General features: G+C 44.7%; 1 protein-coding gene across 2 annotated transcripts in view; it reads left to right on the top strand.

The window, feature by feature from the left end:
* The first annotated feature begins 2209 nt into the window (after window positions 1–2209).
* The window catches only part of TMEFF1 (transmembrane protein with EGF like and two follistatin like domains 1), a 130645-nt gene continuing 109801 nt past the window's right edge, over window positions 2210–23053 (top strand). For both annotated transcript variants that reach the window (XM_055706314.1, XM_055706313.1), the window contains exon 1: window positions 2210–2781. In XM_055706314.1, coding sequence (XP_055562289.1) covers window positions 2532–2781 — 250 coding nt within the window. In that variant the 5' untranslated portion in view covers window positions 2210–2531. The remainder of the gene's footprint in view (window positions 2782–23053) is intronic.

Raw genomic sequence — 23053 nt, 5'->3', positions numbered from 1 at the left:
TTGTGAAGGTGGGAGTGCTCTAGACACAAAGAACTGGGCAGGACTGTCAATAGAAAGGAGGTTCAGAATATCCTATGGAGATGACTAAATAATCTTGAGGACTGGAATAACGGAAATGAGATGAAATTCAATAATGGAAAAGATAGGGTCATGCACTTAGACATTTATAAAAAGCATTTTTATTAGGGACTGTAAATGACAGACAATTAGAGGGAGTTGCCTGTATTAGTCACTCACAGCATGATCCCAAACCATCGGTGAGATTTGCTCATATAAAAAGCAAATTGGCTGTATGAGAACAAGTTGCTTTGGAAGAAATCAAGGGAGATTACCCCCACTGCGAAGACTGGCAATACTGTCTGAAAAACTGTTACATGTTGCATGTCAGCTATGCTGAAGAAAGCTGAATTCAAATTGTATCTACTGCAGTAAAATCTGAGTTAACAGAGTTCTAGGAGGAGACTAACAAAACTTACTGGCAGGCTAGACAAGTTGAGAGAGGCAATGCCTCGTGCCTATAAATATGTTATAGATTTAAATGCAAGGGAAAACGAAATGCCTAACTGAAACATTGCACAGCACAAGGGCAAGTGGGTGTGAGCTGGTCTTGAATGTGTTCAGGCTGGGCATTAGAAAGGCTTTCTAATGTAACACGTGAGGGCAGTTCTGGTCCAGCCCTCCAGCAAGAATACAGGAAAATAGCATATTTAGTGTAAGATGCATCTAGTTGTGTTTATGGAGTGGGTTATATGGAGTATTTGCTCCCACAGCAGCAAAATGCTACCTTCAAAACACAAGATCTGTGCTGCTCCCATGGCCTAAAGATGCAAAAGCTTTACCTGTTTAGCAGACCAGATTGCAGTATGCAGATCTAGCAGGTTTTAAACTTCCTGGCCAATGTACCTCAGCAGCCCAGTTACAGCAGGACAGGCCCCATGTGAGTTAATGCACCTCAAGTTACCGAGGAGCAGAGCTCTTCTGACATCTAGCAGCACTGCTAGCAAAAGGAGCAAGTGATTTCTACAGAAGAGTTTCCTTGGCAGAGGCAGTCAGTGTTAAACCCCATATGCCAAAAGAAAATTGCTCTCTCAGTCTTAGTGATACAGGACTTACCTCTTCATCGCTGTATTTAAAAACACAACAATCTGACTTTACATGTCTCACCACTGTGCCTACCCAGAGCTTACTGCTGGATTTATGGCCTTATTCTTGACTGCTCTGGCTAACAAACTACTCAAAGGTCTCCTCACAGAAGAGCTATACCTTAGAGCAAGCCAGGTCTCCTGACACAAGCTCTATACCTTATGGCAAGCTGGTGGCATGCAGCAGCAGAGAGGCCAAGGAAACGGGCAGTTCTTGTTCCTGAAAAACAAACGTACAGTGTATTTGCACAGCAGATTAAAAAACTGGCATGAAATGTAAGTGACAACTGAGACAGGAAGAATTCTTGTTGAATGTAAAGCATTGTCCTGTGTTTTCCATGTGCAGAAATAGTAGCAGAGCAGTCAATTTACACAAAGCTTCCAGCCATACAGCCATACAGCCATACAGCCATACAGCCATACAGCCACACGCTGGGGGTTTGCACCCAGGATACGTGCCTGGCACCCTGTACCCGTGCAGTGCTTCGGACCCCCTGTACCCGTGCAGTGCTTTGGACCCCCGAAGGGTCTCAGCGTGAGGGACGGGGAAAACCCCAGACAGCAAAAGCGCTGTGTTACAGGAGTCACCACCTTCACCGTGAATGTATTTATTTACTTGGATGGGTACAAATGCTCCCGCCGTGCGTGCTGGGCTGCCGTTCAGTAAGAATTAGACACGAGCCTCACAATTAATCGATAGCAGAGACGGTCCCTTTGCGTCCTTCCTCAGCCCCACTCGTGCCGGCTTAGCAGTGAGTAATAACCCATCTCGTGGGATGGCAGACGACGTGCGGTGGCCCTGCTGCCACGCCGCCCCCCGGGACCCGCTCTGCTTTCTCTCCCCCATCAGTCCTACCGCCGGTACCCCCCGCCGCGCCGGGGTCCCCCCACCCGCTCCCCGCGGGGGCAGCCCCTCCGGGCGGGCGCTGCCGCCGCCGCCGCTCGCCTCGCCCGCTGAGCGAGAAGCCCCTCACCTCCCCTCCGGTCCCGGGGGAGGGGGCTGCCATCACGTGTGCTTCCTCCCCCTTCTCTCCCTCCTCCTCCTCCTCCTCCCCCTCCGCGGCGGCGGCGGCGGCAGCAGCAGCCGCCTCGGCTCCGCTCCCTTTGTTGCAGGCGGAGCGGCGGCGCTGCCGGGCGCCGCGCACAAAGGAGCGCGGCCGGGGCGAGGCGGCCCCGCCGGCGGGCAGGCGCGGAGGCGGCCGCCGCACACCGCCGGGCTGCGGGGGCCGCGCTGTACCGCCGGGGCCAGCCCTGCCCGCGGCCGGGCACCGGGCGGAGGCGGCGGCAGCGGCGGGTCCGTGCGGCCGCCGCGGCGGGGATGCTGAAGGTGTGCTCCGGCACGGCGGAGAAAGGACGGTCCCGCCCGGGCGGCGCCGCGGGCTCCGGTTGATGCTGCGGGCCTGCCGCCGCCGCCGCCATCCCGCCGCCGCTGCCGCTCCTCAGCCGCCCCTCGCCATGCTGGGAGAGAGCCCGGCCGCCGCCCGGCCGCTCCTGCGAGCGGGACCCCCCCTGGCGCTGTGCTACACCTCGGCCCTCCTGGTGCTCGCCCTCTCCGCGCTGCCCGCCGGCCGCGCCTCCCACCCCCTGCCCGGCGCCGAGTGCCAGGGCGGCGGCAAGGGGAAAGGCATCAACTGCTCAGGTAATGCCGCCGGCTCCCGCCCCCCGCCCCTCGGGCAGCCCACGCGTGCACGTGGAGGGCCGAGCGCGGCCCCCTGCCCCCCCTGTGCCCCCCCCGCCCCCCCGATCCCCCCTGCCCTGCCCGGCGCGGCGCGGCGCTGCGGGCGGCGGAAAACAAAGGAGCGGCGGCGGCCCCGGCCCCGGGTGCGGCGGGCCGGCGCCCCGGCCGGCAGGGAGAGCCCCTCCCCGGGGTGGGGGGTGCGGGGGAGCCCCCTCTCCAGCGGGTCCCGCCGCAGGGAAGGAGTTTGCCGCCGGCTCTCGGCTTTTGTTCCGCTCCGCGCCCCCCGCCGCGGTGCCGGCAGGTGCCCGCCGCCCGCCCCGGCCGCCCCCGCTCCCTCCCGTCCTGCCGGCAGCGCAGCCCCGCACCGGGCTCGCGGGGCTGCGCCCCCCGTCCCACCCTGCCCGTGTGCGCAGCCCAGCCCCGGGCCCGGGGCAGCCCCCACCCGCCCGGCCCCTTGCCGCGGAGGTTCGCTCCGTGTGAGACGCCGACAGCGAAATACCCTGGGATGTGCGCGGAATAAGCTTTTTAGGGATTTTCCCTGCCTTGGGTGCGCGACAGGAGAATGCCTGGTGGTGCCTGCCCATCCTGTGCAGAAGTAGGTGCTGGTATAGCACAGTTTCAATGGAGATGAATCGGTTCGGCGTGACAGCAGCACGTTTTCTTGCATCTTGAGGGATACGGTGGTGTTTTTAAAGTAGAGCAAAGTAAATACATGCAGCATAAAGTTTACTGTTTGTTGGAAAGACTTGTTTTTCTTCTGAAACTGGTATCTAGAAATGCTAATATTTATTTATTTTTCTTGCTGGTGTTTGACGCCGGGTTATTCCGCGGCGAGGGCCGCCCGAGTGCCTTCTCCAAGGTGATGAACGTTCCTCGCCCGGTGCGCGGAGCCCCCGCTCCCATTGTCTTCTGCGGGAGCTGGGAGGAAGCTGGGAGGGCCGTTCCCACCTTGGAAGGAACTCTTGGTACCTTCCCGGAGAGGGTCCCCAAACTGTCTGACGGCTTTCAAGGAATGAGTGAATGGAATAGCGATCTTCCTCCCAATTACATTTTGTAATATGGATAATGCTGCTAAAGCCAGCCATCAAACTCACAGACCAGCAAGCTGTGGCAAAATGATTTTGCAATATAATAATTCTGACTGCTCTTCAGTCTTGATATGCTCATCTACTCTCTATTTTACCCTGTTTAGACATACACCCGTTAAGAGTCCGTGTTACCACAATGCTACTGTTTTACTGCTTGCCTGAGTTTTCCATTCTATTTGTATGAATATCATGGTTATTTTTAAAGAGAGGTTAATAGGTTAATGTGTCACTGGTGTTAGCGGCTTACCCGTCAGAGACATGTGGGTCATTAAACCACAGCATGTGCATAAATCATGGAGATTAAATATGGAAGGTTGATGAAATATAGAAGGAAGTTTCTAAGATAATGTGGAACACACAGATACCATTATTTAGAAACCATCACAGAAAGAGGGCTTTCCGACCTGGAATTAGAAAACCGTATGCTATATTGAAGACATTCAGAATAATTCGGTTTTACTAAAAATAGGCAGAGCAAATATATGTGCTATATATGAGCATGTGGCAGGAGCTATTTTTAGTGTAACTGCAAAAATACAGAAGGAAAATTTCATTTTAAAAATGCAGTAGTCAGATTCTGCTGTATGTTAACTGTTTCATACAAAGCTGCAGTGTTTCAGTTCTCAACATTAATTTTGAAAGAAGTAATATCAACACATATTATCTGGGACAGATTTTCACCTCACTTTCCTCTGCATAGCTTCATTAACTTTTACTGGATGAGCGGCTCTCTGCAAAAGATGACTTTCCCATCTTTACACATGGGGCCAGCTGTTGGCATTAGCACCTTTCTCAATGGACTACTATCATGTAGATTGCTATTTATATTGAAAGGTAAACTTAAGAACACTATTACTACTTTTTCTTCAAATGTTTGGACTCTAAATACCTTCCACACTCGGAGAAGCAAAACTCTTCTCTCCTCTGTTGTTTTGTCATTTTGATATTTGCATTGGGTTGACCTGCTGCCCTGGAACAGTTTCTTAAACTTTTTGGGATGGTTCCTGAGCTTATAACATTTTATCACTGCTAGATTATGTAGCTGCCTTTATTTTTTGTTAAATTTTTAGGAAATGCTGAACTCCTCTCCTTTATTCCTCCAGAATATGCTGCTTAAGAAAGTTTGCTGTAGCAAAAGTGGAGGAAGGACACAGTCAGACAACATGAAAATTAAGATATCTTTTTCAGTTTACTTCTGCCCCTTTGCCAGATGCATTGCAGTTTGCTCTATTGTTAAATTATTATATAATTACATCATCCCTGGCCAAGTGAAGAACATACAACTAAGTGATTAGAGCAGAAAACAGGGCATTAAGACATATCTGGAGTTAACTGACAACGTGGACTTGTGTTTGTTCATCTTTAAATCCATACTTTGCTAAGCTAGGAAGATGAAGTAGCTCCATTTTACCCAGAATGGAGTAAAAAAAAAAGCTGGCATTTTAGAGGTGTTATATTATTCCCAGTGCTACCTGTAGTCATCTTCTGCAACAGTTCTGATACTCACTGCCTGTGGGTAGGGTGGTGTGATGCTTGCTTCTCTGCTCAGGCTATAAGACAGTTGTGTCCTTAATAAAGGCTGTGAACTACAGGGGGGTATTAAGCATCCCAGGTGTAAAGGTAAGTACAAAATGTAGTTAGTGCACAAGCTCCTGACCCACCGGTACTCCCCAGAGACACATAGGCTGCGCGTGAGCATCTTCAGTTTCAGTCCAGTTGAGTCTCTGGTGTGAGGTATGCTCCGGTCACGTGTGGCAGCCACAGGGGTTGCAATTTGATCATAACTGACAAAACACTGAAGATTTTGGTGAAAGATAACACACACTTAACCAGTGATACTGCTCAGTGCATTGGTTTGGATTTGTACACCCAGGATGTTCAGTAACAGGAGTATGTTTCTTTTGGTAAGTTCAGCTTGCTATTCTTTCATGTGGTAAAATATACTTATTTGGCACAATTCCACACACCTCCAATGCATCTCATAGGCCATATGCTGCTCCTGGTTTCTTAAATTCTCTTTGAGTAAACATAAAGAAGAAAAAATTGTTTTAAGATAGCTTATTGAAGATTGAGTGAGGTCAAGGAAAAATTAAGGACACCTCTTTCATGGAATTCCTCTTCTGAGGGGTATGAATGCTTTTCTTTTGCACAGTCATAACATGTCTGAAATAGTTTGTAGATAAAAGTAGATAGAAATTACCGATTAGGGAGAAGAAAGGGGATAGAGGGACAAAGGAAAGTATCTATCCTGTGATAGGGTTATGTGATGGCTGAATCTATGATGTGCTGTTTATTAAGCATGGAAGTACAAGCTGTCAAAAAGCTTGTAAATTTTTAGAGAGAACAGCAGAGAAAGCTACAGTGGAGCCATCCTTCACCATATATACATTATCTTAACTTCCGATATGCTTTGGAGAAATGGTTTCTGCCCTGAAATAACTCATGGAGTAAATAAGACAAACAAAGAATGTGGAAACAGTAGAAAAAAAAAAGAGAGATGAAAGAAGAGAATGTGGTAAGCCAACAGGAGTGCAACAAGCAAAGCAAAATTCATGTGTATGCTATTTTAAAATGTGGTAGGGTGAGAAGGGTGAGGAGGACACCATCAGTAGGACAAAAGTGTCTGAAGGCTGGGCAACAAGAGTGGGTCCGGAAGAGGGATGGGAGTGGAAGGTGTCAACAGGTACACAAGCAGAAGGGAGTAAGGAAGCAGTATGAGAAAAGATACACAGCCGAGAGTGGGAGCAGCTCACAGGGGGTGGGCAAGGGTGGCAAGAACTGGCCACATCATATGCTTTTGTTTTCAAAGCATGCCTGTTTTCCATGTGCAAACAGAGTTTTAGAGGAAGAAGAGTTGGGAAGAGCACAGAAGGTGAGTGAGATGAGCAAAAGGAGATCCAGTTTAAATGCAGATAAGGCAAAAAGGTCCAGAAGTGTGATCGTAAGTCTGCGTAGTATACAACAGAAGAGAAAAAATATATTAATTATTGATTACTGCACACACTCAAAGAGGGAGCAATGCATTTGAATTATGGCTGCTGTCACTGTTGCTGGAGGTGCATGTGGCACCACAGAAAAATACTTCTTTTTGTCTCATCCTTGCTTCTGTCTACTTTCCACCATCAATGAGTGCCATCTCATTCAGAATTTGCAAGTCTTTTTCCTCAGCACCTCCTGCTGAAGCTGTTGTTCCTGCATATCCCTGATGTGCAATCAAGGATGTTCAACTAGGGACTCTTTATTTCCATTACTCTGTTAGATGCCTTCGAGTCTGCCCTCAAGATCCTGTAGCAGGGATCCCCCAAGCTTACTATCGCTGGATACCAGTGCTAGCAGAAGAGACACAGCATGCACATTTCAAGAAAAAAATTATCTGCTCAAGCATTGTCTGTGTAGCACTTTGATGTGATGCATGTAATGTATTTGTACCTGCTGTAATCAAAGACTAGAAATTAAGAACATATCTTCTGTATTTTGTGTGTGTGGTGGGTTGACCTTTGCTGGATGCCAATGTCAGTTGTAGCATACCGCTTTGCTGCCTTCAGCTCCAGTTCATATCAGAGCTCTAACGTGTCTGGTACAGCAGCGCTCAGTGGTGGCATTGCTTCATTCAGGCTGTTCTAGTCTACTGTTAACCTCCACCCTCTGCCAGACTTTTGCACTGGCCATACGGGACTGTTAAAAGGTGAGTGCGTCTTGTTGATCGCTCCTTGGCTCACAGGTGGGAGCCAGGGAGTCCCGGTTTGTGTGATATTGCTGCCGGTGCACTGTCCTGGTAGCAATTGGCATCTGCTGTTCTTCAGCTTGCAGCAGCCCCACAGCAAAGGGATCTTCGTAGAGGCCAGGCAGGGTAGATAGCTGTTTGATCTTTGTATTCACGGTGGCTACACCAAAAGCTCCTTGGTACCCCTTTGGGTCCTTGAAGTACCCTTTCTGAAGTAGTCTATGCCAAGGATACAAGGGGCCTCTGAGCAGGTCACAATAGAGTGCTTTTCCCACTTGTCCCCTGTTAAGCTTGCCTCAGCCTCCAATAAAGACAATTCTTGGCATCACTCCAGAGATCCAGATGTGTTCTGTGCCCCTGTACTCTGATGGCACCAGCATACACCAGTCTACCAAAGCCTTATACTTCTGTGGGTCTAATGTGCCAGGCCATCAAATCCACACACCCGGTCATCCCATTCCTCCTCCCGGCCAAAGGCAGGGACCCTCTATTCCTGTTCCTGGTCAGAGTATTCACTGTCTGACTCTTGCGGTGCCAGACCAGAAGTCCCCTCATCAGGATCAAGGGCGATGGTTTCAGTTCTATGTCTGGGATAGTGTTGACTACTTTCTTGTGTCTCTACAACCACTATGGTGACAGCCTTCTTGGGTGACCCCTTCCTAACAGCTGTCTTCCCTCAGTTTGTGTACAGGGGCTTCCAAATTAAAGGTGGTTTCACCATCCCACTTCCTCATGCCCTCCCCCTGGTCATGCAGGAAGAATCAGAGTGCACCACGTGGCTCCCTTCCCCTCTGACTGGGGCAGGAGAAGACTGATTTCTTGGGGTGCCCCTGACAGCCAAGGTGCTGGCCTGTAGGGATGAGAAAGTACAGAGATTTTCTTCAAAGTCTGGGAGCCAAGAAGACACTGTCTCCATGGTTGGTGTATCCATATCCAGGCAATACACTGCTGCCAAGCTGTTAGAATATGACACTGGGGTACTTTGAACAACCTTCCTTCACATGGCCCATGTAGACAGGAGATCCTTTGGGTCTTTGGAGGCCTCATCATTATCTATATCATTGTAGATGACTTGCAGTAGCACTATTTCTCTCAGGTACTGATTGCTTTCATCTGCAGTAGTCCACTTTCCTGGGGACTTCACAAGATCTTCCCTTGAATGGATATCTTGCCCTCACACTTGAGAGGAGCCACCCCAGGGACTGCAGCTTGCTGCCTCTTTTCCAATTTCTCTCTCAAATATCCAGTTTCTAGGAAGGGATCCCAGCTGTTGGGCTTCCTTACCTTCCAGTTGCTGCCTGTCAGCCCTGTTATCCCTGCATCAGAGCAGCCAGGCAGCAATCTGCTCACTTGGCTGGCAGCTGTAATCTTTCTGCATATCTCGAAGTTCTCATGGGTCAGGGACTGGGTATTTTCCATTTGCTGTCTAGATTCTCTCACTCCTTCCTCCAATTTCTTTGTTGAAGGACCAGCTTCTTGATCAAAATTTTCCTCTTCTTCCTCCTCCCTTACTAATCATTATGGCCCAGTTTTCTTCTTGTCCACTGTTTCTTTTTCGCTACTGGGGCAATTACTCCAGATGTTGTTTGTGCCCCTATCTCAACCATGGTGTCCTTAGTTGCAGTTTGGGTCCCTGCCTCAATCACAGTCCTCTGAGAGTACTGCACTGTAGCCCAGGCCCCAGGACAGTGCTAGAGGCTGTTGGTTTTCATTGGGGTAGGCAAGGCACCCATCTACTAGGTGGCATGTCAGTGTGCCAGGGTTGCTTTGCCTGTTCAGGTGTAAAGTCCCAACTTATGGCGGGCAATAACTGTCCTAGGAGTCTGCCCAAATCCTTCCACACACCCTGCCAACTAGAGACCACCCATTTCAGGGCACATTTCAGTATTGCCTCACCCAAAAGTTGTCTCCTTTTATACCAGGATAAGACCAAATTCCACAAAACCCATACTATGCCAACAGTATTAGCTAACAGTATTAAACAGCCCATATAAGGGTGAGCAAGGACCTCAGGATCCTGCAAAATAAACCCATCCACATCAGTCCTGGGCAGGGAGAGGGAGATGTATTCCCTCATCTTCTCCACAAGATAGCTCCCCCAGCACAACCATCAATGCCAGGACAAAGCACATAGCCATTTTTTCTATTAACATGTTCCCAAGCTTAGCAAAATACAGAAAAGCAGTTCAGACAACAAACTCTGTGACCCACACAGGAGCTTGCCACTTGAATAACTAATATAGCTGTAGCACACTTAACTGCCATAAAAACGGCACCAAAAAGGACTGTGGTGGGTTGACGCTGGCTGGACACCAGGTGCCCACAAAGCCGCTCTGTCACTCCCCTCCTCAGCAGAACAAGGGGGAAGAATGAAAAAAAACCCTCCTGAGTCAAGATAAAGGCAGTTTAATGAAGCAACAGCAAAAGTTGTGGGAGCAGAAGTGAAGGAAAACGAAAGATGTTATTCTCTACTTCCTACCAGGAGGGGATGTTCAGCCACTTCCCGGGAAGCAGGGCTTCAATATGCATAGTGGTTGCTCCAGAAGGCAAATGTAAATAACAGATGCCCCTCTTCCTCCTCCTTTCTCTTAGCTCTCATACCTGAGCAGACATCAGATGGTACGGAATATCCCTTTGGCTAATTTGGGTCAGCTGTCCTGGCTGTGTCCCCTCCCAGGATCTTGCCCACCCCTAGCCTACTGGGGGCAGGGCAGGGGGGGAAGGTTGGAGCGACAGCCTTGGTGCTGTGCGAGCGCTGCTCAGCAGTAGCCAAAACCCTGCTGTGTTATCACCACCTTTCCAGCTACCAGTACAGGCACAGCTCTACAAGGGCTGCTGTGGGGCTCAGCCAGACCCAATTCAGTGTGTGAGCCACCAGCAGTACACTCTTCTTCAGTGCCTGACAGTTTGTGGGGGTGGTGGGAGATGGCAAAATCTGAGATCACAGTGGCCAAACCAAAGCAGGGGAGTACTTGGAATACTTTGTCTTGGCAGGACACCATCTCTGCTTGAATGTTGCCCTTGCTTTTGCTAACTCTGCTTCCTTCCAAAAGGGTTTGATAGTTGCAGAATGAGACACTGAGAATTTTTAAAATGCTAAAAACCTAAACAAATATGGCTATGGTAGGGTTAGAAACACAACATTTGATGCACAAGTTCTCTGTGCCTCAGGAAACAGTTTCATAGGGAGATGATTATTCAATCACCTTTGCAAGGATTTCTTTCTCAGAAGCATCTAAGACACGTCAGCACTGAGAAGGCATGCTTCCAAAGGTGCTGTCTGTATTTACTGGCAAATTATAGCTGTAGGGTTCAAACCACGATGAACCGTCACTACTTTAAGGCATGTAAGAGCTGAAACCTTTGCCTTTTTCCTGAGAATAAGAAGGGGTCTAAAGCTACTCGCATCTGGTAGTTCTACACTTGAGGTGAAGACTGGAGTTTATGAGTGAGTTGGCCAAAATGAGCTTTATGTACGCTCTTTCTCACTCTAGGCCTGTGTGTTGTCTGAAGCTTGGGTCCAGACTCTCCTTGCTGTGACAGGGAAGAGCTGAACACCAGCACGTAGGTCCCTTGACCCTGCCTGTGTCCAACCCACGTGGCAGGTGTGAGCACTGGTTTGGGAGGATATAAATCTCAGGCACTGCCGGTGTCTGGAGCTTGACCTTGTTTCTGCCTGGGCTCAGTGGGGACTCTGAACCAGAATGAGCTGTGGCCTCAAGACTGGCTTTCATCGTGCTTATCAGCTGGAGCAGACATACCCTTTGTGGGTTTTGTGAAGATTAAGTGGGTGAGGGTTGGTGGTTTTTTTCTGGTATGCCATTCTAAGTTATACAAGGCCAAAATTTGTGCTGCAGAAAATGAAGCCACATTGATGAGAATGCAGAGGCAGGGGATGGAAGAAAGGTACAGGTTCAGGTAAATTATCCTAATTGTTTTAAGAAGTACACATCTTTTTATGTTTGCATAGATAAACTTGATCTGAGATGGTAGATGGGGCTAGGATAATTGGTTATTTTATCTAAGATACTATGACTTATCTTCCCGTAAAAGAATTATAACAGTCAAGGCAAATAAACCGTGATATGTGTTTGTGCCAATCAAACTTCTGAAGTAAATGATCTAAACAGAGTCAGGTTACATATCACTTTGAGAAACTATTGTAAGGCATGAATATAAATCAACTATAAGTAAAAAGTTAAAACAGTGATTAAAAAGAAAAATTAAAACTCAGACAGTAACATGCACTTACTTGTTTCCCTTTAGTGTAATTAACTAGACATGAAATGTCCTTGCAGGGCAGATTCTTATGCTGATTAAAGAGCCGAAAGGTAATTAAAGGAGAATTGAAAGTGTCAGAATAGCAGAAAATCATCTCATAACAGGTGTCACTCCATCATTGTCACTAGTGGGAACTGGTAGCGTGATGGAGCAATTGAGGCTTGACTGAGAGGACTGGATTGAATCCAATTTCTTTATCATTTTTTGAAAAGGGGAAAAGAGGAGATATGTTTGTTGTGGAAAATATTGCCAAGGAAACATTCTTTCTGCACCAAGACCTCTCTGATAATTCCAGTTAAAGGGAAAACAAGAAGTTCTCACTCTTTTCTTGCTATTGATATAAGGATAAGTACTCGGTACTTATAACCTGCTGGTTTTCTTCTAGACTTGACAGTAGACTGGATAAAGGGGAGAGTTAATATTTACTTGGACTTGGGGAAAAAAAAAAAAGCAGCTGTGGTCAAGGTTTTTGAGTAGAAAAGTACAAAGGCAGAGAATCCCACAGAAAATGGCAGGAGGCTCAATTTACCCTTTTTTCTATAAAGAGATTATCATGTTTCACCATTGATCTGTCAACTGAAACTGCCTGTGACTTTTCCAGCCTGTGGTCAGACTTTGGCGAGTGTCCACAAAGCAGGTAGTGGCAGTAGTTCCCAAAATAACTATAGCTGTTAGCATTTGGGAAAGAAAAAACGCTGAGCACCAATGTTGAAAAAGGATCTATTCTTCTGACTCGAGACTAGTGCTTATCCTCCTTGATAAGTCCCTACAGATGCTGTAGAACGACAGCAGTGGTAAAGGACATGTCATTTTTGAGATGAAAGCCTGTCTTTTTCTAAGCAGTCTGTAATATTCAATGGATCTGAAGACCAAGGAAGTTCTTTATAAATTATTCTTAAAAAAATAGTTCTATCTGAAGAATAGATTTAGCTAATAAAATTGCAATTAAATAATGTGCTGTAAACTAAACAGCCCTCTCTAATTGCTGTAGTTTATTCTTAGATCATCTTGAAATTCTAAGAATTCAGAGATACAAATACAGGAAGAAGAAGAGAAAAAGCGTGAGAGAGTGAATTGTGTTTTGTGGAGTTCCTAAGTGTATGGTGAAGGGCTTGTTTGACTAAATCAATCCATGGCAGATTTTATTTTATGAAACAATTTCTTAGCAAAATGGGTCTTCTTTGTGTGATATTTTTCTTCAAGAAAAAGAATAAGAAGATGCAGAAAAATCTGGTTAGGAGTAAGTTCAGCTATGAAAATTGTGATCTGATGAAATGGAAGTTTCCTGGAGAACCTTGAATCTGTCCTTTTGTCTTGCTGAACACCAGCAATGTATTTTCAGTTCTAATTTAGTTTGCAGGCGGCTTCAAGGGGATCTGAAGGCAGAATTATTAAGTATATATCTAGTGGTGCCATTAGTTGTTTAAATATTTCAGATTTATGGGTCATATGTTCTTCTATTTATTTATTTGTTTGCTTTTAAAAAGCCAAAAAGTCAGGTAATTTTTTTGTTTTAAAGAATCTTACCAGGGAACTTTTGTCTCCTTTGGAGTGGGGAGCAAGATGCCAGTGAAGGTCTTTGCTAGAAGAGTACCTAGAAGTCTTCTGTCATTGCTGACCTGGTTATGTCCCCAGACCTGGGTGGATGGGAGCTGAGAGGCAGACCAGGCTCTGCGTGCATTTGCATATCTATTGCTGGCGTGAATTTCCTTGTTTAAGTGAGCAATTTAATGTTACACTGATATCAATTTTTTTTTAAGTTGTGCTAAAACTGCCTCATTGGTCATAGTGCAGTTTGTGAGGAGGTGGTGTTTGACTAGCAAATCGGGATTTATTCTAGGATAATTTAAATTCTCATTATAGTAGACAGTTTCTAAGGACTGAAAAGACAGGACTTTTCTGATAGTAGATTATGTGTTACAGCAACAGTGTTTAAAGGATCTGGTTCAAAATAAAATTAAATCCTTGTAATACCTCTATTTTGACTTAGTATTATAAAAATAAATTTAGTTGCAATTACAGTCTTGAAACACCTGCATTATATAACCATGTTCAAGCTGGCAGGATCCTCATCCATGCTTCAGAAATAGCGTTAATTAAGACCTGCAGGAAAACATGTGAAAATGAAAGAAGAGAAAATCAGGAACAAGACAGAACTGTCAGTAGTTTTTCTGAAGGGACCTGGCTTCTCTCAGTAGATGCCAGCTCCTCCCCTAACCCCTTTCCACCAGGCTGAAACCTCCCTGTGTCTCTGTATATCTTAAATAGGTGCAAACCTCTGTGCTTTCATAAGATGCATAGAATAACCTTTAGGGTGCAGGTGAACAAGAAGACGAGTATGATGTTCTTGACAAACAGGGTGTTGAGGACTTGAAATGGTTCTTTTCAGGTCTGGAGGCCAAAACCTCCTGAAGTCTGGCTCTGCCTGGCCACAAAGCTGCTGTAGCCAGCCTCATTCCAGCTGCTTGGCTTGCTGGCAGGCGACAACCCGGTTCCTCAGGGAAAGGCCCTGGGGCATCTCCTCTGGCTCACACCAATCTCACAGGATCAATGTGGAAGCAGATGGGGTGCATGGGGGTGGCGACTTGAGCCAGAGAGCTGGATCTGTGCAAACTCTGATTAATCTACCCTTGATCACCGTAGTGTGTTCAGATGAACACAAAATGCTCAGCTTTAGGTGCTCCAGTTGCTTCACCACAGATCCAGCCCTTATTATTTCCCAGAATGGCACATTTCCACCCAACTTCAGGAGTGACACATTGCAGCTTTCACCTACTGCTGACCAAAAAGTTCTGCTTTAAGAAGCGCTTAACCAGTCTCAGTTACCAACTCGTGAGCACTGCCTTGTGTTGATGGAAGAAGAAACACACAGCCCACAGTGAAATCATGCTGTCACATCTACTTGTGTATGACTATAGAAAACCTATAAGCACACGTATTTTGGCAGCGGGTGAAAAGGTGCTCCATTGCTTAAACCTGAAGCATACGGAGGCGTTTGCTGTACCTTACAAGAGTTTTACTTGCTCCCCTGTTCAGAGACTGTTTCACACACAGTTTCACATGTGACTACAAAGAATGAGTGATTAGATAAGCATCATTTGCAGAACTGCTACAATTCCTCCAGAATTTTAAATCGAACAAGAACCTTAACAAAAGCAGCATGAAAGCTTGAGATATGGGCAAGCTAAAGGTGTCTGTGCTATGCAGAAAATGCCCAGAGTAGTTCAGGCATTCAAAATGAGTGAGTGCTTTTGAAAATGTAAATTTTAATCCTTAAGGGTGTCCATGAAACACAAGAGCAAGATATAAAGTCTTTAGCTGGCTGATGGGGACAGCTCAAACAGTACTTTCAACAGGTATTTCCACAGAAAGTTAGATAACATTTGTGGCTGGATAGTAGTTCGCTGCTTTAAAACTCAGAATAGCATTGATCTAATTAAGTGTTTACATTTTGCTAATTAGTATTGACTCTGATTGTGTGCTGCCTTTATCTAATCCCTCTGGGAGAAGCAGAGGTCAGTGTGTTGTGCCAAATGGGTTCTCCGGGGAAGAAGGGAGCAGCAGAAAATCCGTAGGCTAAAGAAAGGCCCCTGCCTCCAGCCGAGCGATACCACCATCTGCAGTAGTGGGCAGATGAACGGTTACTTTTCTAAAGAACCGTGTCCCTCCAGCAGCTTTTCCTTCTTCCCCAGCCTCTTGCAGAAGTTTACCTAGACAATTCTGTGAGGCAGAGTTCCTTTTCCCTGTCTTGATTTGAAGTACAATTTTATGGAACTATCATTTCAAGGTTATAAAAGTGGAAATAAAATAGGCAGGCTCCTGTTGAAGTGTTAGAAAATTTTTCTTGTGTAAAACATGGGTTGGAAAAACAATTTGTTTAATTGTATTTCTTCTCTGTTTAACTGCAAAGAATGTCCTTTTCTTTGCATGCATGGATGTTTACACCTACAAAGGATGTCTTTGTGAAAACAGTTATATGTGTTTGAAATGTGCAAAATTGATTCTGCGCTGTAAGAAATACTCCTTTTCATGTCAGAAACTAGTGGCTATGGTAGGGAAGAAACAAAAATTTTGGCTAGAAAACGTCAAGAACAGTTGCCTGATTATTTTTTTTTTTAAGTGAGGTTTATCATTAATTCGATGCTCTTTGTTAAAACATCTCTCTGTAATATAGAAGGTTTATCCAGGTGAGAGGACACAACCTGCACATTTGCAAGTGATATTTGTGCTACTGGCTGAGCAAACAAAGAGGATCACTGGAACCAGACTCCGAATTTGAGTGTTTTGGGTGATTTATCTACCAGATGGTAAATGCAGTCCAATGTAAAAAATTAGTCTGGGAGCAGAGAATCAATCATCCAGCACACTGATCAGCAAAGGGATTTGGGTGTTATAGCAGAAAAATTAATGAGCTGGCAATCCACTACAGAGCAGCATTAAAACAAAAGGATACTATACTGTAATAAAGAGTCCTCACCCAGAAGACAAAAGAGATGAACATACTGCTTTATTAGACAGTTGACAAACCTAATCTAAAGCAGTGTATTAGATACCAATACCCTGACATTATTCAAACATAATGATTAAAAAGTTCAGTATCAAAATCTGGAAATCAGAGTTAATTTAGGAAAGTGAGTTTTTTCACTGCTTTCACATTTGTTTCCCAAATACATAGGCTCTTCTATCATGGGAATTTCTTATTAGTATTCTATATTATAGTAATAGATATGTCTATGCTATTTAAAATCACAGTACAGTGCATTCAGAAGTACCTAATGAAAGATTGTTATACCAATACTAGCTTTATGCCATAGTTATATTTTTCTATAAAAATCTTGAAAATGTGTCCCTATCCCCTTTCAGTTACTCAGGCTACAAGAGACCAGAACAACTTTACCACCAAAAGCTCTTCATGATTTTTTCATGGGAAGCCATTGAGTCTCCATCTAGAAATGACTAAGAAAAGGTGGATCCTGTGCTCAGATTCCACTTTTAAAGTTTTTTTTTTGTTTTTTTTTGTTTTTTTTTATTCTAAGGATTGAGTGTAGGGTAGGCTTTTTGGGTAAACAGCACTATGTACAGGCTGCTTCTGCAGGGAGGAAAGGTGGCAGTCAGGTCTGGCCATGCTGGTGTGGGGCCACTTGACACAGATGGAAAATCTACCTGTGGGTCCCCTCTCAAGCCTGAGACATTGAAAGTTACTTCTCTGACTGCAGGTAGCTGAAAGAAGTAGGTTGGAAAATACCTCTTTTCTACTGTGGAAAGATACCTGAAACTGCTCTTGTGCGTCCTCTGTGAGTAACCACTTTCATTTCTGAAAACGGTCAAGGAGATAGGAAGCCTTATATGCCATACCGTCCTCCGATTTTGGTTTTTTTTTCTTTGTTTCGGTTTTTCCCTTGGGAGTGGGGTTTGGTAGGTCAGTGAACAGCTAGCAAAGCACATAACAAAACCCTCCAGTGTCCCCGAAACCCTTCAGTGTCCCTCTGCATTATGGAAGTGTAATCCCCAAATTGTCTTTCACTTAGTACTTCCTGCTCAGGTTTTTTTGTTGTTTGTTTGTTTCTGGTTCTGGGGTTTTGTTTTGCTTTGTTTAGTTTTAAATGGTTCCTGGAGAAAGATTTCTACAAACACAGGGGAAAGGAGCTGACAGCCTGACCAACTAAACAGTAGAGTGAAGCCCACTACCTAAGGAGTTTTTCCACAAGCACTAACCACTGCTTAAAATCAAGAAGAGCTCCTAGATCGTGGTCCCTGTGAAAAACAGATTTCTGTATGTACAGAGTGAGCAGTAAGAACCTGCAAATATTAGCCTTACAGAGCTCTGCAGATTAGGGGTATAGAAACAATTTTCCACAGACTTGCAGGAGCTGTAGCCAAGGCCGTACCAAAGTGACAGACTGGGCTGCCTACATTTATCCGAGCCACAAAGACATGTTTGCCTTTAAATTATGCAGAGAACATAAAAGTAGTTTCTGATGCTGTGCTGGATTACGCTTACACAGCTCCAGTGCTAATCAAGTTCAGCCTGAGTGTAAATAGGAACTGTACCTGTCAGTCAGTGTTTGTGTCTCTCAGGGCTAAAATTGTCTTTTTATTTAATTTCAGTTGTATGGGTGTGAGATAAAGGGCAGAGTTTAGTCATGTGCATATTTACATTTACGTGTTGTTTTTTTCTTCTGCTATACTTATATGAAGATTTTTGCTGGCTATATTTTTTCCTGACATTTTGGATGTGTACAACACCATTAAAGATGGCTGGCCAAGGCTGTGGCCCTGCGTTCAAACAGAAAATGCCGATTAAACTCAGACTGGCGGTAACGCAAGATCTATCAGTGCCACAGCAGCAAGATGAGTCGGAGCAGGGATGATAACATGCCTGTGACCCTGGTCTCGTGCCCCTCCTCACCCTGGGCTGGCTGGCTGTGCCTGGGGAGGACGGGGCTCTGCTCCTTGCTCCTTGGCCAGCTGTCAGAGGGCGCCTGGCGAAGTTGAGATGTCCTTTGCAGTGTCTAGGCGAGGGCAAAATGAGAGCCACCGAGACAACGTTCCTTGATTCTCCGCTGTAACCTGTATGCCAGGTAATAGCAGCTAATTTATGGCAATTAGGAAGTCTCCCTCCAGAGCTGTAAGCTGACACCAGGCATATTTTGGCAGTGTCCACTAGCTGTGTTCCTCAGCCCCTGAACCGCAGGGAAGACAATTCATGAGCTGGCTAATCCATCCTTACATTTGCCGAGGGAATCCCCAGCAGGGAACCATGAATAATTTCCGCCTGCTTCGTACTGCATGACTGGCATGACAGGAACCGGGGGAGATGGGTGAATATATTGAAGGAGAGGTGGCGTCCTGTCCATCCTTCAAATAAGGCTTTGTTCTTGGTTCAAAATACTGGGCATCGGAGGTCTAGTGGCTTTGCCCAGCTTGCCGGTGTGGTGGGCTACGGAGATGCCGTCAGCTCTGAGTGAGCTGGAGCTCATTGGTTCTCTGCAAACCTGGTGGCCTCACCAGCCCTGCAACAGCCATCACTATAAGATGCAACGAGACAGCCTTGCTGTATGGATGCCATGCTGTAGCCCAACTGTAAACTCCTGGCCCCTGCAAATCCTTTCAAAGCTGGCAAAGGGGGTTAGCAGGAGCTTTGGGAATTGTATTTCTCCTTGTGTTTCAGTAAGGATAGATGAGCAGGCAGAGAGGAATTATTAGCTATAGATTTATCTGACAAGAATGTGTACAGGAGAAAAACGTATTTCAGTGAGCTGAGCAACTTCTTGGCAGTGATTTGTTTTTTAGAGGCGTAATATAGTTGTTAAAGTTTGAAAGGAATGGAGCTGGTGGCTCAGGTCCTTCCCTGGTTTCTGTAACTTACTGGAATTACCAGAATTCATTAAGAAACCTGAACGATCAACCGGGGGCTTGTTTGTTTGTTTCCTCCCCATGTCTTTTATGTGGCTGGATTATTTTGTTACTTTTCCAGGGGTTTTCTGACTGTTTAATTACAGTTTTCAAAGCTAGTCTTAAATAGCATAGTATATGGGTGTTTGGAGGAGAGAGTTTATGCAAACCTAATTATGCTCCAGCACCATTCATACTGCTTATGTTTCAGGGATATCACCCAAGAGTTAATTTATTTCCTTTCTCTGTATACAAAATAGGAATTTAATGCTATTTTTACAAAGGTATGTGTATCATAAGAATGTACCAGAATGATTTTTTAATATATAGATCTGCTGAAGGATTTTAATGAGACTGAACTGCAAGAGGAAACTAAGGTTTTTGTAATAATATGAAAACTACCAGATTTAACTGTTATGTTTGAGTCTCTTACATGGAAAATACTCTCTTGGAATTAGCTTCTATATAATATACTGAAAATAAAAAGGTACTTCATTTTTCTTTTTAAATTAGTAGCTACTTAAAATATTTTTTAAAACTCTTTGATTTTGATGTAGACTGGCAGGGTCTGAGGGGAACTGGAGGTATGATTCTACCTAATTAAAGTTTGAAGTGCATCCTGGTTGTTTCCTTCTTGAAATAGTTTTAGCTTCCGTAGCTTTAGAACATTCAGTGCTGGTACTAAAATCTTTCAGACCACAAATACTGCAACAGCCTTTAAATTTTTTTTTATAGGATAACTCACCTTTTTAAGTAAGTTGATGTTTCGTTTCCTGTTATCTAGTTAAGTTCTGCAACTTACATAGAAATAGGTACTTCTTTCTGTGCTTTTAAATAGAAAGGTGATGTTCCCACAAAAAAGCTTGTCATACAGGCCGACTGTCATGCTCACAGTGTCATCCACACAGCTGGAAAAGATCTCCCATGGCATTGAGCCTCCTTGGTCACTATTTCTGCACTCAAGCCCACTCCTCAGAGTCGCCCATTCCTTTCTGATTGATGCCACTATATACTCTTTGCTTAACCGTGTCTTATTAATGGAATTTAAAACCTTGTTTAAAAAGCTTAATGTGCAGCTTGTATTAAAAAGAATAGAATAATGAGAATAGACATTAGGGACATTATTGTAAATATTCTTACAATAATCTTGCCCTCATAACTTCCGTCTTCAGAAATTTCCCATCTCAGGAAGATAACCACTAACTTTTTTGGATGTATTTTGAAAGACTTCTAAAACTTACACATGGACCAGACTAGCCTGAAAACTTTATGTTCTTTTTGTATTAATTAGACTTTAAGTTTGGGTGAAAACTTGGATATTAGGAAAATAATGCATTAAGGTATTTAGATTTTTTAAAATAGAACTTGATATACTCAATGAACAGCTTCCACTGCTGTGAATTATTGTATCCTGCTTGAATTGCTTTGAGAAAAAAACATCCAGACAATGAGAAATATCCAGTTAGTGAATATGTCTGGAAAATCTGATTTGAGAACTTGTCTAGTATTGCACAAGGACATAAAAATTACGTTTGCTTGAATAACATTAATTCAGGAATCTTCCTGTTTCTGAGTACTTGATTTGCTCTTTTATTATGGCTTTGCATAGCATTGCTTTTGGAAAACAACCCAAAGCCCTCTCCACTAACAGCTAGGGAAAATACAGACATTTCTTAGGATGGACTGATTTTTAAGTGGCTGTCAAGAAGGTTTAAACCGTTATACCCTGGCAGAGACCTTTCACTTGAATTAGTGGCATAATGGGTACCACTGAAAGTAGCCCTTCTCTGTCAACCAGCCACCAGAAAAATGGACACAGAATTTCTCTATATCCTTACTAGTAAGCAAAGACCTAGCAACTCTGGGTGCTCTGTCTAGGCCTGGGATCCCATGTTTTCCAGTGGCTATTCTTTCACAATCCTTGCCTCTTCCACTTTGTGGTCCCTCTCCTCTGGCTTTACTTGTAGTCTTCTTTCCAGCTCTGCTGTGCCTGCCAGCTCTCTTTCCTTCATAGTCAGTTCTCAGCTTTGTGCTTGGACTGTTTCTGCTCTTGGGCAAGGAGATCACTGAGGCCATACAAACGTGGCATGTATGTGTGACAAGTACACAAGTTTGCCAGAATTGATTTTTGGTACTGAAGCCACTGCTCACCTGGGATACCATGAAGAAGGAACACATGGGAGGGGAAGCCTGTGGCCAGTTTTGCTGGTGGCATGTTACGGATAAACCTCTTCTAGCCGCTTAAAATTTCAAATGGATTGGATGTATTTTCACATAGCAGAATAAAATGGTCTGAGCTTTGGAAATCATATCTCCTTCACTGCACCTTGTGTCTCAGCTCCTGTATACCAATGTGGACAAGCTCAAATTCCTTAATGATACAAGTAATTTTGTTATTTAAAAAAACCCAAAAGACAAAACACCGTATGTACCCAACTGCATTCTTAAAAACTACACAACTGGAAATATTCTATGGAAACAATGAGCCTGTGTGCTATAAACAAAACATGACCTTATGATGTTATACAACATTAACTACAAATACAGTTCCCAGCTCAGTGTATTATTGCAACTTCAGAATTAGCAAGTTTCATTAAAATCAAAGAAATCTGTGTTTGCTTGGGAAGCTGTTCAGGAATTAGAAAATGTCAACACTTTGGACCATCAGACTCACTTTCTCAAATAAGCCAAGTTTAAGTCAAATAAGTCAAGGTGTCCATTTCCATCGGGATGTTTCTGAGATTCCCTCACAACTTAGTCTGCAGAAACTTTGTACAGCTTCTTCCAGGCTCAGTAAACCTGTTTATTTCTTGTTATTGAAAGGAAAATAATACAAATGTAACAAATATTTATGCTATTTATCTCATAGAAACCTCAGCTGAATAATATTGGTAAATAACACTGGAAAACACTTTTATGAGCCAAGCTGCTGAGAACTGACCTTGCTTGGGGTTTCACCCTCTGGCTCCTGGCTGTGTATTGCACCAAAGACTTTGTCCTACCTCAGCCTTTGGTGCATCTCGCTGGCATCTGGGTCACCTCACTAAAAAGTGGCAGAACACTAATGTAGCAAAGTCAGTATTTTCTTTTCTTGCTGTTACTACTGGCTTTACCAACTGTTGTGGCAAGTACCAGAGGTGACAGGGCCACGAGGCAGAGAGCAGGGAGAGATAACGAGGAGATGTGAAGCCTCATTCCCTTAGGCGCCAGCAAGCTGCCTGCAAAACCATACCCTTGTCGCACCTGGAGAAGGTCCTGTAGTGGGAACTCCTGCCAACACTTCGCTGCCCAGCCGATGGAGTGGTGTAAATTCCAGAGGTTAACCAAACAGGAAGATAAACTCTTTCAGAAAGAATATGTACCTCTTTACTTGGCTGGTGGGGCCATATATGTATTTTACATATGGAATGAGTTTTGAGTGAGTTCTTGCTATTTCTCCATGAACACGCATCACATATTTGTGATATGACTTGAACGTCTCCCTGGCTTGGACAGACTCACTACAGCCATAAATACATTTTACACCATAGATTTTCATCACAACACTGACATTATAAATATCAGTATTTCTTGTCCTGCATAATGGGCAGAAATCTTGTGGATCTGATCTTTCTGAAAATGGGGAGTAGTATGTGGGGGTGTGCAATCAGATTGCCAGGGAAATTTTCTGCAGATTTCTAGTGTAACAGAAGTCTGTCAGAAATAAAAGCTTTGTTCTCTTTTTCAGAGTCTTAAATAGCCAGTA

The sequence above is a fragment of the Falco cherrug genome, chromosome 3 (assembly GCF_023634085.1).
Source record: "Falco cherrug isolate bFalChe1 chromosome 3, bFalChe1.pri, whole genome shotgun sequence".
NCBI classification, from domain to species: Eukaryota; Metazoa; Chordata; class Aves; order Falconiformes; family Falconidae; genus Falco; species Falco cherrug.
This window is presented reverse-complemented; position numbering and strand designations above follow the sequence as displayed.